The sequence below is a fragment of the Phaethon lepturus genome, unplaced genomic scaffold, assembly GCF_000687285.1.
Source record: "Phaethon lepturus isolate BGI_N335 unplaced genomic scaffold, ASM68728v1 scaffold10412, whole genome shotgun sequence".
NCBI classification, from domain to species: Eukaryota; Metazoa; Chordata; class Aves; order Phaethontiformes; family Phaethontidae; genus Phaethon; species Phaethon lepturus.
This window is the reverse complement of record NW_010524088.1, coordinates 4,940-20,646: the sequence shown is the minus strand read 5'-3', so window position 1 is coordinate 20,646 and position 15,707 is coordinate 4,940. Positions and strand designations below refer to the sequence as shown.

The following is a 15,707-nucleotide window of genomic DNA, read 5'->3' as shown; positions in this document are numbered from 1 at the left end:
TCCCTAAGCAAAGCCACAGATTTGGTGTGGGGATAAGATTTTCCAAAGCAACCAAGATTTTAGATGTTGGAGTCCTATTTCCAAATGCCAGTCAATGCCACTGATGGTCCAAGGGACTTGGGGACTTTCAGGAGTGACAAACAGATTTAAGTTTGCCTGCTAAGGGAAAGAAATGTTTAAACTCACAAGGAATTTCTTTACATAGGCTACAGACACTTTTGCAAGCCTTGTTCATAACCTTTAGCCACTCAGTTTTGCTCCTGCTGACGTGAATGATCAATATCCTTTTGACTTCATTAGGAGCAAGATAACGTTTATCAGCCCCAACCAGCTACCAATTGGCATGGCACTGCCAGTGGGTTCAGAGCTGTCCCCAGATGTGGATACTCCCGCTGAACGAGGCACTAACTCCCTTAGCATCAGTGCTGCCATTTACTTTGCTTTTTATCGCTTATTCCTCACTGCTTTTTATTTTCAGTGCAAGCTTTGCAGTTCACCTTGGAAATGATTTCTTGCGTCTTTGGGCAGAGCAGAGATGCGCTCTGGGGAATCGACGAGAGGTAGCTCTCAGGTTTACACAGTCATGCAGATTTCTTCATGGGGACATCTACCAAGCATCTTTAAAAGATGCTGGAAGTATATGATGGCAAAATTGAGATTTTCACCTGGGCATTGTCTAGAACCTAAGAACCGAGACCTTTTAAAGCATCAGAGCACTTTTTTTGAGATAAACCTTTTCTTTAGTTCCATTAAACAGCTTCAGAATCTGTCCCGAGTGGTGGTCCCTGGGCTTTGATACTTTAATGATCTCTGCTTTTCCTTTTTGAACGAGAGATTTGTAACCTGACTAGCATGGAACTGGAAGAGGAGCAAACATTGTACACCAGCTCCCCTAATCATCCATGTTAGTGCAAACTGGGAGAGCACAAATACCCTAAACACCACGCAAATGAAACTGCTCAGACAAGCAGGAGCCAACATGGGGCTGAGATGATTTTGCCATTGCTTTCCACCAAAATTCAATAATCTTTGCAGCCCCTTTCTTAAAACACATTCCCCAAAAGAAGGAGCAGGTGAGCACGGGTCATAGGAATTGACTGCATGTAGCAAAGAGCTGGAGCAAAGGCTCTTCTTGGAAGTGTGCACAGCTTCCCTGAACATCAGTGAGACAATGTGTGGAGAATCCTTCCAGAGACACTCAGGCCAGGTCAATCAAACCAAACATCTTCCCTTAAAAAGAGACAAATGGCTGCTCTGCTAAGGGCTAAATCAAATAACGAGGCATTTACTCAAGAGCTTCCAACCTTTGGTCCTCAGGAGCTTATCGATGAGTTTGTAGGATTTTGTGAGTCAGTGAAAAGCAAGTGCGTATCTGATTTACATTCAGTCTTTCAAATGGGATCCTTACATGCCAGAAACTTGGGAAAGCCACCGATCAGAGAAGTTTGAAAACTAGTCGAGAGTGTATGTTTGAATATTGTAGTAACTGTTTGGTCCCTGAAAGACCTAATATTTGCGCACAACAAAAGCTGTGTGGTGAACTGGGCATTGCTGGAGCGCTGTGAAGCCAGATGTATGCATGCCCACCACAGAGGAGGTCTATCTGCATGTGTTTGCTGAATCGGAACATTGCTTTGAGCAGTGCCAGGTGGAATGATGGATTCAGTGGGAATTGTACATTGTTCCTCTAAGGAATCAGCCTGTATGGTCTGACCGTGGCTTGCTCGAGGAACAGGTAGAAGGAACAGTGGAACATGGAAATCGGTGAAGGGAAAAACAAATAGGAAATCTGGGGGCTTTCCCCTTGGCAAAAATTTCCATTCTGTAGAAAATATCTGATTTATTGGATTAAAATTGGGGAAGAAGGGAGGGATTTCTTTAGAATTGTTGTGAAAATTTGTTTTTTCCCTGGCATCTTCCAAACCTCTGTGTATTGAGAGCACCGGTCACAGGAGAGCAGGGATGTGTGAGGGAGAGGAGTGGGAATGGCTGAAACTGGATGGATAATGAGTGAGGTTAGAAGAGTTGTTTCCAAGAGGCAAGAGCTGGATGGTGGCAGTTCCCTTATCTTCAGGGATGTGAACATGGAGACAAAGGGCAAAAGCCAGGACGGGGATGGACAAAAATCTAAGAATTAATGCATTTTGTTCATGAGATATTTTAACAGCTGGACCTCCAAGACTAACAACGTCAGGCTCCCATTTTGATTATTCCTTCTTTTCACTATTTGCTCTTCTCTGTCTCTGTTTTGTTTTTTGGTTTGTTTTTTTTTTTTTTTACCTGTGCTTCATGTAGTTTCTCTGTGGCTATGCATCCAGCACATTTGGCCAGTCGCCCACTCCCACACCAAAGGTAAACTGAATACATGAGTTCCTCTGTTGTATATTCGCCTCTCCTTGGCAAGGATTGTGCTTTGCTCTTGTTGGTTTATTCCTCTTCCTGCACTATCTATAGAAGATCCATCTCAAGTGACCAATATGATGGAGAGCATTTTTATGGCTTGTTGAATAGATGCAGGTGTATGACTCTCTCATTTATTTCTGGGATTCAACTCAGAAGAGCTTTATAATGATGGGAATTTGGTTTGGGTAAAATCAGAACCAGGCTGAGCCAAAGTTTTGAGGATTTTTTCTGATATTTGAATCATTTTAATTAACTTCAGATAGGCCATCTGTGGGATTTGGCTGTTGTTTATCATGGTGTCACCATTGGCTTCAGTGGGACATTATTCCTCCATGCAGCTGCAAATTTGATCCTGTTTTGCCCTTTTTGGAGCAGGAAGCTGACAATTCATGTGTGAAGAGATACTCCTGGATTGCATTTCTGGGTCACTTGGAAATGCCATCATTCTTGGGGGAGGTTAGGTCTTGTTCAAGGGAGAGCTCAAATCCAAGCCTTCAAACACACAGTTAATATTGAACTTTGCCATGATCATCAAAACAGCCTCTTGGCACCTATTTTAGGTCTTTTCTGTTGCATTTCATCTCCTGACTGGTTCTGATGGCTTCCCAAACCTTTCTTGCTAGATACTAGGGTAGCATACTGTGTGCTAAAGGTTTTGTGATGTTAGCTTTGCGACTCTGCTCACATTTACACGACAATCTTTTGATACCCAGAGGGTTATGTTAGAGCTGGACCTGACTTTCAAAATCCAGATCCTTGCATGGGGCTGAATTTCAAACTTCTTATCTCTGCAGTGTCTCGGGGTGTTTGGACTTGGAATTCCAATGAGGGTGATATGACCCAAAATGACCCAAAGAAATTCATTCCAGAGCTGGACTCCTTCCCCTTTATATCATGACTGCAAATTGTTTGGACAGCAACATCTCATTGGGCCCTGCTCTAGGGTTCTAGCAATGCCACATGCCCCAAAATAATCCTTCCTAAATTAGGATATGGTGAGATTAAGCCCAGGAGATACAGGCAAATGGGAGAAATAACACTGATGATTTCTATGAGTTTTGTCCTTGTCATAGTTTTTCTCATAATATAGCCTCATGTTTTGTAGGTTTTCTAATGAATAATAGTTGATGGCATTTGTTAGGCACCGAGGCAAGGGTGGAGCAGCCAAACTAAAAAAGAATTTCCAAATATATCAACATCAGTAAGTTTTATAAAATGGGGCTTTAGTTCAAAATAGTGATGCTTGGCACTGCTGTGTAGCCTATGCCAACTTTGCATCTGAAGGCACTTTCCAGACCGCGCAGCCTTTAGGAGAGGGACTATATCTTCACTACATGCTGTGAGGGGGGCTCAACTTTCAATGGTCACCTGAGGCCACCCCAGTGACATTTAATATATCAAAATAATAAGCAACAAACATAGTTTTTCTCAGACTTCAGAAAAAAGGCTGAGAAAGAGCATGTCATGTTGGCCCAGTTTAGTGACCTTACAATCCTAAAAAGATGGGAGGACAGTCCTTTGTCCAGAACTCTTCCCCCAAGTATTGCTGGTGGTACATGCTTCTCTCTCCTCCTCTAACTCACCTTCAGTAATTCATCTTTCTGCATTTCCACTGAAGCAGGTCACCATCTCCCTGGCAGACCTAGTGCTGAGCGTGGCGATCCTGGTGCACCGTGCAGCCTTCTTCTTAAACTGGGAGGGGAAGGTGCAGAGGGACAGCAGGGGTAACTCCTACCACTTCTGGCTCAGAAGTGACATTTCTTCTTGCACTTGCTTTTCTCCTTGCTTCTGTTTACTTGGTTTGACTGTTACAGAGAAAAAAACCCTGGTGATTGCCCTAGTTGGCACTTTGGGTCTGTATTAAGACCATCCTACTTAAGATAACTTTGTGTCCGCCTTAACACACTGAACACATAGGGTGCAGGTAGGCTGACCTGGTTATTGCTTTCTCAGCCCTGGACACATGGTAGGTACCTCAATGTGTCCGAGACACCAAAAGAAGGCATCTGAATGGGTCCCTAGAGATTTTACAGCTTCACAGAGATGCTGGGAAATGTCCTGGTGCTCCAGCTGCACCACTGGGGATCTCATGCTGGGGGAACATCCTCTTGTGTCCTGCTGATGATGGTCTGCCTTGACTTTTGTCTTTATGTTACCGCAAAGAGCTACACACATCTCTGCGCCTCTGAAGCCAAACTGGCTGGAGGTGGCAGAAGAGGTGGCATTGAAGCATGTCTGAATGTCATGCTGTCCTGCACATCTTTCTGAACTTCTCTTTTGAGATGGTGTTTCTCTGTAAATTATGTAGTTGTCTTCTTTTTCTTATTTTTCTCTTCTTCTTTTATTTCCTTTGATGCTGAGCACAGGCTGAGTGACTACTTAGAGCCCCAGTCTGGGCTACAGCACCTGTGAATCCTGCTTGTCCTTCCCCATGACAGACGGGTCACGTCCTCCTGTGTGCTAGCGTCTGTATGGACACCAATGAAGAGAGAGTCTGTGTCCCAAAGATGCTACAGTCTCACAGTTTGAAAGCTAAGACATGTCTGTCCAGGAGAAAAGAAGAATGTGTTCAGCTCTTTCTGCTTCAGGCTAGGGGATCTGGCTCTGTTTTGAGCTAAAAATTGCTCCTTCTCTGCAGCAAAACCTGCGTTTTCACTGACTCTCTTGGCAGGCTGCTCCACTCGGGTTTTTTGGTGCCATTTTGTTGGAATAAGGGAAGAGGTGTGGTGCTCCCCACACTGGTGCTGAGGTGAGGCAGGAGGAACCACAATGATTTCAGTGGCGTCACCTTGTCCCTGCGGGAGGAGGTTGATGCAAAGCACTCGCCTGAGGTTTTGTTGTGTAGCTGAGAGCCTGGTCAGTGCCCATGGGGCTGGTGCCCACTCTTGAGAGGCGTCTGTGCACAGATGACATGTGGAAGGCCCAGGAAGCACGTGAATAGATGGGATGGTGCATTCTTGACCATTCTTGACCATTCTTGACCAGGAGGAGCCCAGACTGCTCTGACAATTCACATAGGAAGACAAGCTGCTTTCTGGCTGCTGTCCCCTCCCTCCAGCCCCTCCCGGCAAAAAGCTCTCAGGTGTAAGGATGGAGATGGCACCACTCCTTTTTATCAGAGCTGGATGCCTGCAAGGAAGAAATGCAAGGCATCAACAACCTAGAGAGGCAGGTCCTGCTGTCTGGGAGCAAACCACTGATGCATTCCTTTGTAGACCCTTGTACAAAGTCTTGCACCCTTCCTACCACCAACGGCTGAAAAAGCCCAAATTGACAAACTGGCTAACATGCAGTTGCTTCCAACTTCCAGCCCTGCTCCTGTATCTGTTGCTGCTTCAACCCCTGTGGCTATCCTTTCACATTGCACAGAGGTGGCCCCTTGCACATAATTAGCAAAGTGATAAGAAAACATTAATCAAAGCTATCCAAACCGGGATTCTTGCTGAAAAAGCCTGTTCCTCATCAAATCTGTGGCAGAATGTGCTCTACAGTGCTCTGCAGGTAGCAGCTGCATCCATTAATTTCTCTAGATTTGTGAACAGTTTGTCCTTTGGGGAAGGATTTCACTGGGAGAGATCACTGATAGTCCCCTGCCAAGCTCTCCTGGACAAACAGGCCAGGTTTTTCTGGTGTATGCATGAGCTGGGTTTTCTCTTGTTGGAATTCCATGATGACTTTCTGTTTGTGTTGCTTGGGTTTGTCGTATCACCACATCCAACCTGAGCTGTGCAAATTCCCTGCCCATGGCAGGGGTTGGACTAGATGATCTTTAAAGTCCCTTCCAACCCAAAACATTCTGTGATTCTATGAAAATGCTCAGTTTTGGGGGGTGGGGATGTTATCTGACAGGTTATCAGTGCTATAAGATGAAGCGCACATAAAGATTTTAGCAAAAGTAGAAATAAAACTCACCACCTTGCAAAACGTAGCAGCAAGGCCAGTGCAAATGGGGACTTTGTAATTCCATGCGTGGCTTGACCACCTGCAAAGAAGAGGATGTTTGGAGGAAATGTGCATTAAAATCCTGCTGGAATCCTCCCTTTGGGAAATCCCTGGCCATCAGGTCATGTCACAGGTCATGTCACAGTTTGTCCTATTCTTGATTTGGAGGGAGGTGCGTCCTGGTGCCCAACTCTTCCTCCAACCCACCTCACTGCCCCAAAAAGCCTCCCTGAACACCAGACCCTACAAGACACATACCACCACTGCGACTGTTGTGCAAGGTAGCTCTAGCAAGCTCAGGTAATAGTGATTGATGCATAATATGAGCGGGAACTTCATTTACTTTGAAGCTGTCTTAACAAGGTTCTCTCAGGACAGGGAGAAGGGTGTGTTAAGGGAATCCTCTTTATTCTGCTTTAGAAACGTTTGCCCCAAACTGGAGATTTGATTATTAATTTAACCAAGGGAGCTATAACAAGCAAAATACTCAAAATCATCCCGATTCATCTTAAATACCCACCTCATTTGAGCGAGTTAATATTCTTTTACAAACACACCTGTGATCTTCCCTGTAGTACAGGCCGAGGAATATAGACCAGCAGTTTCTGGAGCCGTTGCAGACTGAAAGTGCCCCTGGCTTGTTTTTCACCCTACATGGGTCTCTGGTCATATACCCTGGGGAGCAGAAGACATTCAGCCTGACATGAGGAACCATGTCGGTAGGGTTGGCATGACCATGTTGTGATGCATGGGGACAGGGAAGCCCAAGCTATTCCTGAGGAGCATCCCTGGGCAAATGTATCACCCCAAGCTGCAATACAAAGATTTTTGATAGGCTGGAGGGGGCTGTTTGCTCTCACAAGTAGATCTTCCTCACAGCTCTGTATAGGGCGGTTGGGTTTGCCAGTCACACAGGGAGGCTTGAGCAGGAGAAATTAAATTATGGCACTTTTCCTCCCTGGGTAGAGGCGTATGGAGCACGCATTGCCAGAGTCCAGCCATTGCAAGCTCACCGGTTCTGTCCTGCCCCTCTCCGGCTGCAGCACTCAACCACCTCTGGCTCTGCTCCCTCCTCCAGCCCCGGCTGTCGCGGGAGGTTCCCGGAGACACGGCCGGAGGGGAAAGGCACTGTTATCCTTTCATTTCCTGAGCCCGCTCCGCTGCGGTTTTGCAGGGAGCGGAGACGAGGAAGCGCTCGCCGACGCTCAGCAGCCAGTTCAAGCGGTCCCTGGAGCTGTTGATGAGGACCCTCAGCGTGTGCCAGCCCTTTTTTGTCCGCTGCATCAAGCCCAATGAGTACAAGAAGCCCATGGTAAGTCCTGCTTTTCTCTCCTGGTTGCTTTTTGTACGGGAACGCCTGCGGGGTCACTCTGCCCTAGAGCCGGTGGCAAAACTCAGGAGTCGATAGAGCGAGGATGGACCCGGGTGCTTAGAAAACCAACCTACAGCCCTTTCTGCAAGCAAGGGAGTCACCAAAGGGTTGGCAAAATTGGGAACTTCCTTTGCGATCCAACAGCAACCCAAAACTTTTTGCAGAAGGCATTTCCTGCCCCTGCCCTTCTTCCCAAGGACAACCTCGAGGAACTCACCCTGCAGCCCTTTCCCCTATAGGAATTTCCATAGGGGGTAGGTGCCTTCCCACCAGAGACTTAGGATGAGCTGTAGGACCCTGGGTTCGGTCCTATTGCAGGGTCTAGTGCTTCCTAAAAGCGATCCCCTTCCCGTGGGTGTTTTCTATAAAATCTTTGTTTCCAAGGAATCTCCCTCTGTTTCACCCCACTTAGACCCCTTCAACTGTTGTTTTAGCACCAGCTGTGCAAGCACAGTTCTAAAAGCAGACAAAAAAAGAGGCAAAATACAGAGGAAAGGTGAGATGAATTATTTTGCTCTGATTCACAGAGACTTGCTTCAAAAGCAACAAACACTCTGGGGACAAACTTTAAGGAGCAAATGAAAGGGAAGGAGGTGGCTGTAAATCCCCCTGACCACAAACTGCTCACGGAGGGGACTCCCAGTTTTGCAGCAAAAGGTGGACGATAAGGCAGGTGCTGAACGCCCCGATCCCACTGTGAGCACCTTGCAGGATTGAACCCTGGTGCTGTTAGCAATCCATGTTAGCTCACCACGCTTAAGAGTGATACTGCCTGGGGAGGAAGAGCTTTATTTAATAATAATTTCAGCTATTTCCTTCATTTTGCCTATGCCTTTGCACTTCAGTAACGGTTAATCTAGCCAGAGCTGGAGATTTATCTAAAGTCAGTGTCTGTTAGCAAAGCTCAACTGAGTGAAAAGAAGCATCAAATACTGAATTTCAGAGCTGTTAAGTACAAGCAGTGTTTGTCTGAAACTTATTTTTGCTGTTCAGTGAACCTAACACAATGTGGGGTGAAAGGTTTGGTGGCTCTCAGAGCAGTTTACTGTGCCTTCATCCTGGTTTTGGTGAGCATAAAAAGGCACATAATAACACGTTAATGGAATACTTTGGGTTAATATTTAACGATATGTCTGATCTGAGTTTACCATCTGAGCCGAGGTCAAACCAAGACCTTCTTTAAGAACATGGTTGATGCTGAAAAATAGGCGTACATCCTGAACTGATGTTAACAAATTATTCCCAATGCCCTGACTTTGAGCTGCTTTTACACCTGGATGTCTGGCATTTTGTCCCCAGCACAACAAATCTCTATTTCACCGGCTCTTGCAAGCTCTACGCCAGAAGTCTCTGCCCACCCTGTTTATCTTCAAAACTTATGGTGGGACATAAAAACAGCTATAAGCTTGGAAGAATCAGACAAAGAGAAATTAATGTCCCCGATAAAGTAATGCGTGGATGAGCTAACGCTGAACCAGGGACTGTAGTGCTATAAGATATGAAATGTGATTTCTTGCTGAATTTACTTTTGGCCTTGGTTTAAGAATGAAAAGAGGAAAAAAAAAAAATCCCAGCTAATGGGACACAGAGCTGTGCAGGGAGACTGCAGAAGAGAACGTTTTCTGTGAGTTCATTTTCTGTCCCTGGCTTTGAAGGAAAGTGTACAGATAGTGATAGGAAATGGGATAGTGGGAAGTGAAAGGTCAGTGGAAAGTCCTGACTGTTTGTTACTTTATGTTATTTTAAAACTTTTGCTTCCTTCTAAAATGTGCTTTGGGGGGAAAAAAATTGTTTGCATCGGGATGCTGGCTGGAGTCCTCTGGGTCTGTACATCGCCCCACTGCTGCGTTGCTCTCTTGTTCTGGTTAGTCCGAGAGAAACGCGTGGGATGAATTAGGTAACAAACCATGCAAAGAGAGTCAAAACTGTCTCCAGCGGCCTGTGCCTCATCAGGCCCTGACGCCAGGAAGCTCACAGTTGCCCGTATGTGCAATAGCCTAGCCCTACAGACTCTGGAGGGTTATTTGCAAGCCCAAAACCGCTCACATACCCTTCTGCTTCATGGTGGAGGGGAGACAGAGGAACATACGCCTCTTTCCTCCGCACCTTTCTTCTCCCCACTCCCAATACCCACTTTAGAGAGGGACAGCTTGAGACCAAATCTGGATGGTGCTACTTTCTGCCTTTTCCTCGCTGATCCATTGTCTTCTCCTGGGATCAGGATCTGTCTCCATCCCTTTCGTGGTTAAGTGGCTGCTATAAGCTAGTCAAAAAGGTCCCTCCAAGGATGGGGAGATGGGTGCACGCATGGGGCAGATCCTACTGTCCCAGGAGATGCCTCTGAGACACAGGGATATCTGAGACACAGGTAGGTACCCACCTCTCCTCCCTCGCTTCAGGGAGAGCCCAGATATCTCACGGTTTAGATGCTCACATCTGTACATTCACAGATGCTCACTTTTTAGACAGCTGAAGGGCAGATGAATAACACCCCAGCAGTAACGTTTTGGCCCAGGCTGGCATTTACTGTCCTGACTTCCTGTGGTGTGCCAGCACCACACCACATCTGCCTTTATTTTACGCTTGGGTTGAACACTTTTTGGACGCTCCCAGCAGACAACATCAGGTTGCAAGAGCATGCTCTTAGGGCCTTCAGGATCCTCCTCAACCCACTAAAGCACCAAGCCGATGGCAGGGGTTTTCCTGAGCCTTCTTTTGCTTCAGCAGATGTACTCATCTAGCAGCACCACTCATTAGCCACCCAGAGGTGCCCGAAGCAAGGGAACAGCCAGTTTTATTAACAAACATCTGCAATGTCTGGGTTACCTATGCCTGCCACCTGGCCTTGAAACTGTCCATTGCTTGTCAGAATGCTGGTCTGAGATTTGTCCTTTCCCTAAAACCCTCAGCTGGTCTCAGTTCTGACCTGTTCATTTTAAGCTCCTCAGATGTCCTCCTGAGTACAGGACGGTTTGGTGATAACAGGCTTATCTCAGGGCCTCAGCATCTCCCAAGGCTGCACTCTTCCTTTGTGTGACTTCAGGGTGTTACCTACCCTAAGATCAACTGGTGTAGGCACCCTAAGACCTTTGAGTGTCTGACCCTTCACTGATATGGTCCTCTGCTTCCTCTGCCTGCAAAATGGTACTGCCCTGCCCGTACAGGAGTGGTGTGATCATGCCGGTAAAGCTCAGAGCATCAGTCAAAAGTTAATGACCATGAGTGGCCATTGCAAGGGTGACTGTACGGTTTGACCCTTGTAGATGCGGCATTGCTGCCCATTTTCACAAGGTGATGTCCACTGTTGCATCGTACTCTCCATTTTTCCTCTCAGTCCTTTGTGTAATGTGTAGGACACATCCAGTCTTGCAAGAGGGAAGTAAAGAAATGGAATGAGTCAAACACACTCATAGGATCAGAACCCAGATAGCCAACAGTCCTATGGCCTTGGGTTCACCAAACCAAGGGTTTGGGTGTGTGCCTGACTCGGTTGCCCCACACGTCTTCATAGTTCCTGCTCTCTTATGGCCAAGACAGGCCAAGATGTGCAATCAAACCCCCATGTCCTGTAACCACCCCAGCTGTTTGACCGGGAGCTGTGCGTCCGTCAGCTGAGGTACTCAGGGATGATGGAGACCATCCGGATCCGCCGGGCCGGCTACCCCATCCGCTACACGTTTGTGGAGTTCGTGGACCGGTACCGGGTCCTCATGCCTGGGGTGAAGCCAGCATACAAGCAGGTGAGCATCTTCTTCTGTGGGCAACAATTGCTCTCTGCGGGGCTCTCCAGAGACATTTATGGGGTGTGCATCCCATCCAAAAGAAACTATGCAACATTTGATCCCTAGGTGTTACAGCGGTGCTCCAGGCTTTCCAAGTGAAAGAAAAATGGTTACGGGGCTGACAGGGACAGGGAGCCATATTCAGCCTGTTGTTCTCACTCACCTTTAATGCTGTGACAGTAAAGCCCTGGGAAACTCATTAGCAGAAAACTGCTGGAATTGGGACCAGAAAGGGTCCCTGTTGGACTTGGGAGGAGCGATGGGTGAGGCTGGTCCTGGTGAATCCCACCAACTCTCCCACCAGGGCGACCTGCGTGGGACGTGCCAGCGCATTGCCGAAGCAGTGCTCGGGAAGGATGATGACTGGCAGATTGGCAAGACAAAGATATTCCTGAAGGTAGGCAGCTCTCCGTGTCCCCCCTGGGACCCTTGCCTGTGAAGGAGTCTCCTACAATCCCCTTTTAATCGCCAGATGTGACCCTTACCCATGGTCTCTGGGCTGACATGGCAGTGGTAGAACTTGGGCGAAGGCAGGATATTTGGGGCTGGTTTGGGAGGTGGGCAGGAAGAAGTCCTGACATTCTGCCAGCACTGATGCAGGTACCTACCCGTACGAACGCAGAAATAGTCACACACAGCACACAGCCTTTTCCCTCCGGGACTGAGCCGCTCAGCCACATCTCATGCCTTCGTCCAAAAGGCACAGCAGCTGGAGGGGTGGCCATGCAGATACCTGCAGAGAGAGGGACCAAGAGCAAGGCTCGCTTTGCTTTCAGCACATCCTTGCATGACCCAAGACGTGGCTACCGCTTCCCTCTCTGCGTCAGTCCAGCTCACATGGAGCAGCCCAACGTTGCAGGTCTCCTGCAGCCCTGTTCACACTCATCTCTCCTTAGAAACCTGTTCCTGTGTTGCTCTGGGAAGATGAGGCTGAGATGGCCAGGAACCAGGCTGGAAGCAAAGGCTTCTCTTGAGCAAAAATCTCAGCAGTAAACCCTGACTGCTTATATCTAAATCCACCTCCAACCCCATCGCCAGCACGAACATCCCCATCGCTTCCCTGGAAGCTGTTCCCACTAGTCGCTCTTTCCAGAGCCTGTTATCAAGATCTCGCAGCTGTCAGGGCAGGAAACGGAGAAATCGGGAGGCCCCGAGGGGCTGCGTGAGGTCGGGCAAAGCAGGAAACGCGTGGAGCTGCCCCTGCTGCACCCGGCGCGGCAGGGCTCAGCATGCCGCCGCCGGGAAGGAAAGACAAGTTACGAACAGCGTGGGAGGAATCAATAGGAAGCTTAGACCAATGCATCTGAAAGCCTCAGGGCAAGGAAATTCAGTGTTTTGGGAAGCTGTTTTGTCCTTAGCGTGTGGAGGTAGCCTTGGCTGGAGGCAGTGAAGGGACCCAGGGAGCCTGGAGTTTGTTCCCAGACTTCTCCAGTGGTCCCAGGAACTGCTCCCACAGGTGACGGCACTAACAGGGAGCTCTGCCTGGAAGGAGACATAATTTGGTGGTTTTCAGACTATGAAGTATTGCATATGCAGCTTCTGGGTGCGCTGGTTCATTTGGGAATGAAGGCAGTAGATCACTAGGTTTTATGTTAGGATTCCCCCAGTGAGTAGGTGGGGTGATACTTGGGATGTAAAGTGTCCCAAGAGTTTATTTTGGACATCTCCTCCGGGGACGGACCTCGTACCGCTCCTCTTGCCACATGTCAGGCAGATGGAGAGTTTCAGACATGGATGCTGTGTCATTTCCTCCCACAGGACCACCATGACATGCTGCTGGAGATTGAGAGAGACAAGGCCATCACAGACAAAGTCATCCTCATCCAGAAGGTGGTCCGTGGGTTTAAAGACAGGTAGGTGTGAGCCCCACTGCCAGGGGATGGGCTGTATGGGATGCTTCACCCAGCAAGCAGCTCCTGGAGGATGCATCACCTAGTGCTCATCTGACCTGTCCTGCCTGCAGCTGGGGAGAGGGGAGACCTGATGTGTTGGCATTCAGGTGCAGCAAGTATTGGAGGAAATCAGTAGAGGAAACAAGAGGAAAACTGTATTATCTGCCTCAAACATGGATAGAATAGGACCTTCTGTCCCTGTTCAGCACCGTCTTCAGGGGAGATGATGTTTGTTATGACAATGCAGCAGCGGGACTCTGAGCCTGCTGAAGGCAACGCTAAGTCTCCAGTCTATGGGGATCACCACAAGACTGCAATGGGACCATTGGGTTGTCCACTGTGATTCCCAAAACCCAAGGGGTTCAGGACTCCTCCCTTTGCAACCCAGTTGCCAGACTTGGGAGGAGGGCAGGTAGCCCATGGGGAGCTTATGGCACAGCTGTGGAAGAAGAGGGAGAGCCACAGCCGAGGACAAGCTTCACCAATGGAGGAGAGACAGTTCTTGGGGTTTGTGCTCTTTGACTGTCCAAACTATGGCTGTGACTCAGGTTGTGCCTTGTGTTCTGCAGGAAGGGCACATGCCAAATAACTCAGTAATCCTTCCCACAGTAATCCTAGGAGACCCCAAAGTCCTTCCAACACAGTTGTTGCCAAAGTGTCTACAGGTAGGATCAGGCCAGGCTAAGAGGGATGGGAGGAGCAAACAGGGGTAACAGGGTTGCTGAAGTTTGCTCTTGATCATTTGGGTGAGACTGAATCCGTTCTCAGGTGCTGGGATTGAAGCAGGGAGAGAAGGCAGGGAAGAGAGAGGAGGAGAGAGGAGGGTGCAGCAGTGGGGAAGGAGGGGACCGTTCTCAGCACCTCCTGCTCTGCCCATTCCCATAACATGGCAGAATCTGCCTGCAGAGAGAGCACCTACAGATCTTTTTATGAAAGCAAGGAGAGCTGGGGGAGGAGACATTTTCAGGCCAAAAATGCAGTGTTTACTCCACCTGGATGCTCAGTTTCAAAACTCCAAAGAATGAGGCCCAGGAGATGATAACTTGTGGCCAAATCACAGAGACAAGTGACTGAAATGACTTTGCAGGTCCAATTTCCTGAAAGTGAGAAATTCGGTCCTGATGATTCAGAGATACTGGCGTGGACATAACTGCAGGAAGAACTACGGTGCTGTAAGTATGGGGTTGCTTCCTCACACCTCTGCCTTCCTCCCTCTTTCAGCTGGGACATATGTAAGAGTTTCCTGCCTCAAGAGTTTCCTCCTACCCACTGAGTGTAGGAAGGGTTGGGGTTGGCTTTTATCAGCTGGAGCGATGAATGGAGGTTTGCTCTTGCTGCTTTACCTTCTCACTGAGGAGAGCACCTGACCACCTTCTAGCTGTCCTTTTCCCCACGAATTAGATGTCCATTGCATCAACTGGTCACTTGAGGTTTTAAGAGTCTTCCACTAGTTTCCAGGTGACTGAAAACTCAAGAGCAGCTTCCTCTGAAAAACAGACTCCATCTCCAGGTGGGACCGTATCTGAGTTTCTCCTCAACCTGGTCCACGGCCCTCTTCTCTCCCGTCCGCACTGACTAACAGTGGGTCATTTGGGAAGCATGCTGGGGTCTAAAGTGTCTCAGTATTGTCCTCCAAGCCTGCAACTTGACAGAAATAGCCACTTCCAGGCTGGTCAAGATGCTGCTTCCTGCCATGAAGCAGCCATTTGGACCTCCATCAAGCAATTCTCATGGCTCATGGCTACCTTCAGGTGATGAACCAGACCTTCTGAGGCCTCTGAAAGGCAAAAACTTTGTAGGACTCGGTGGGGGAGAAGCTGCCTTTTTCTTTCCCGGGCTTTGAATCAGTGCAGCAGCCGGAGGGCTTCATTTCTCCACCTTCTTGGAGAACCTCCCTCCTGAAGGCTTGTTCTGGTGAGGACTGATTTCAGTAGCTCTGATTTACAGCCGTGCGAGGAGGAGATTAGCGATGGAAATCTGCTTAGGGTGGGCAAGCCCCTGGGCAGCGGGGTGGTTTCATCCTGCTCCCTCTTGCAGATGCGGATCGGCTTCCTGAGACTGCAGGCCCTTTACCGATCCCGCAAGCTCCACAAGCAGTACCACATGTTGTTCTGGTGAGGACTGATTTCAGTAGCTCTGATTTACAGCCGTGCGAGGAGGAGATTAGCGATGGAAATCTGCTTAGGGTGGGCAAGCCCCTGGGCAGCGGGGTGGTTTCATCCTGCTCCCTCTTGCAGATGCGGATCGGCTTCCTGAGACTGCAGGCCCTTTACCGATCCCGCAAGCTCCACAAGCAGTACCACATGGCTCGCCGGC

At 48.5% G+C, this 15,707-nt stretch overlaps 1 protein-coding gene across 1 annotated transcript in view; it reads left to right on the top strand.

The window, feature by feature from the left end:
- LOC104617094 (unconventional myosin-VIIa-like) overlaps positions 1-15,707 on the top strand; it is a gene marked incomplete at its 3' end in the record, with an annotated part of 41,118 nt that overhangs the window by 22,358 nt on the left and 3,053 nt on the right. The window contains 7 exon segments of the mRNA XM_010282321.1: positions 7,520-7,657; positions 11,299-11,457; positions 11,804-11,896; positions 13,258-13,352; positions 14,479-14,563; positions 15,629-15,701; positions 15,704-15,707. The exon segment at positions 15,704-15,707 is cut by the window's right edge and continues 136 nt beyond it. Of these exon segments, the coding sequence (XP_010280623.1) occupies positions 7,520-7,657; positions 11,299-11,457; positions 11,804-11,896; positions 13,258-13,352; positions 14,479-14,563; positions 15,629-15,701; positions 15,704-15,707 (647 nt within the window).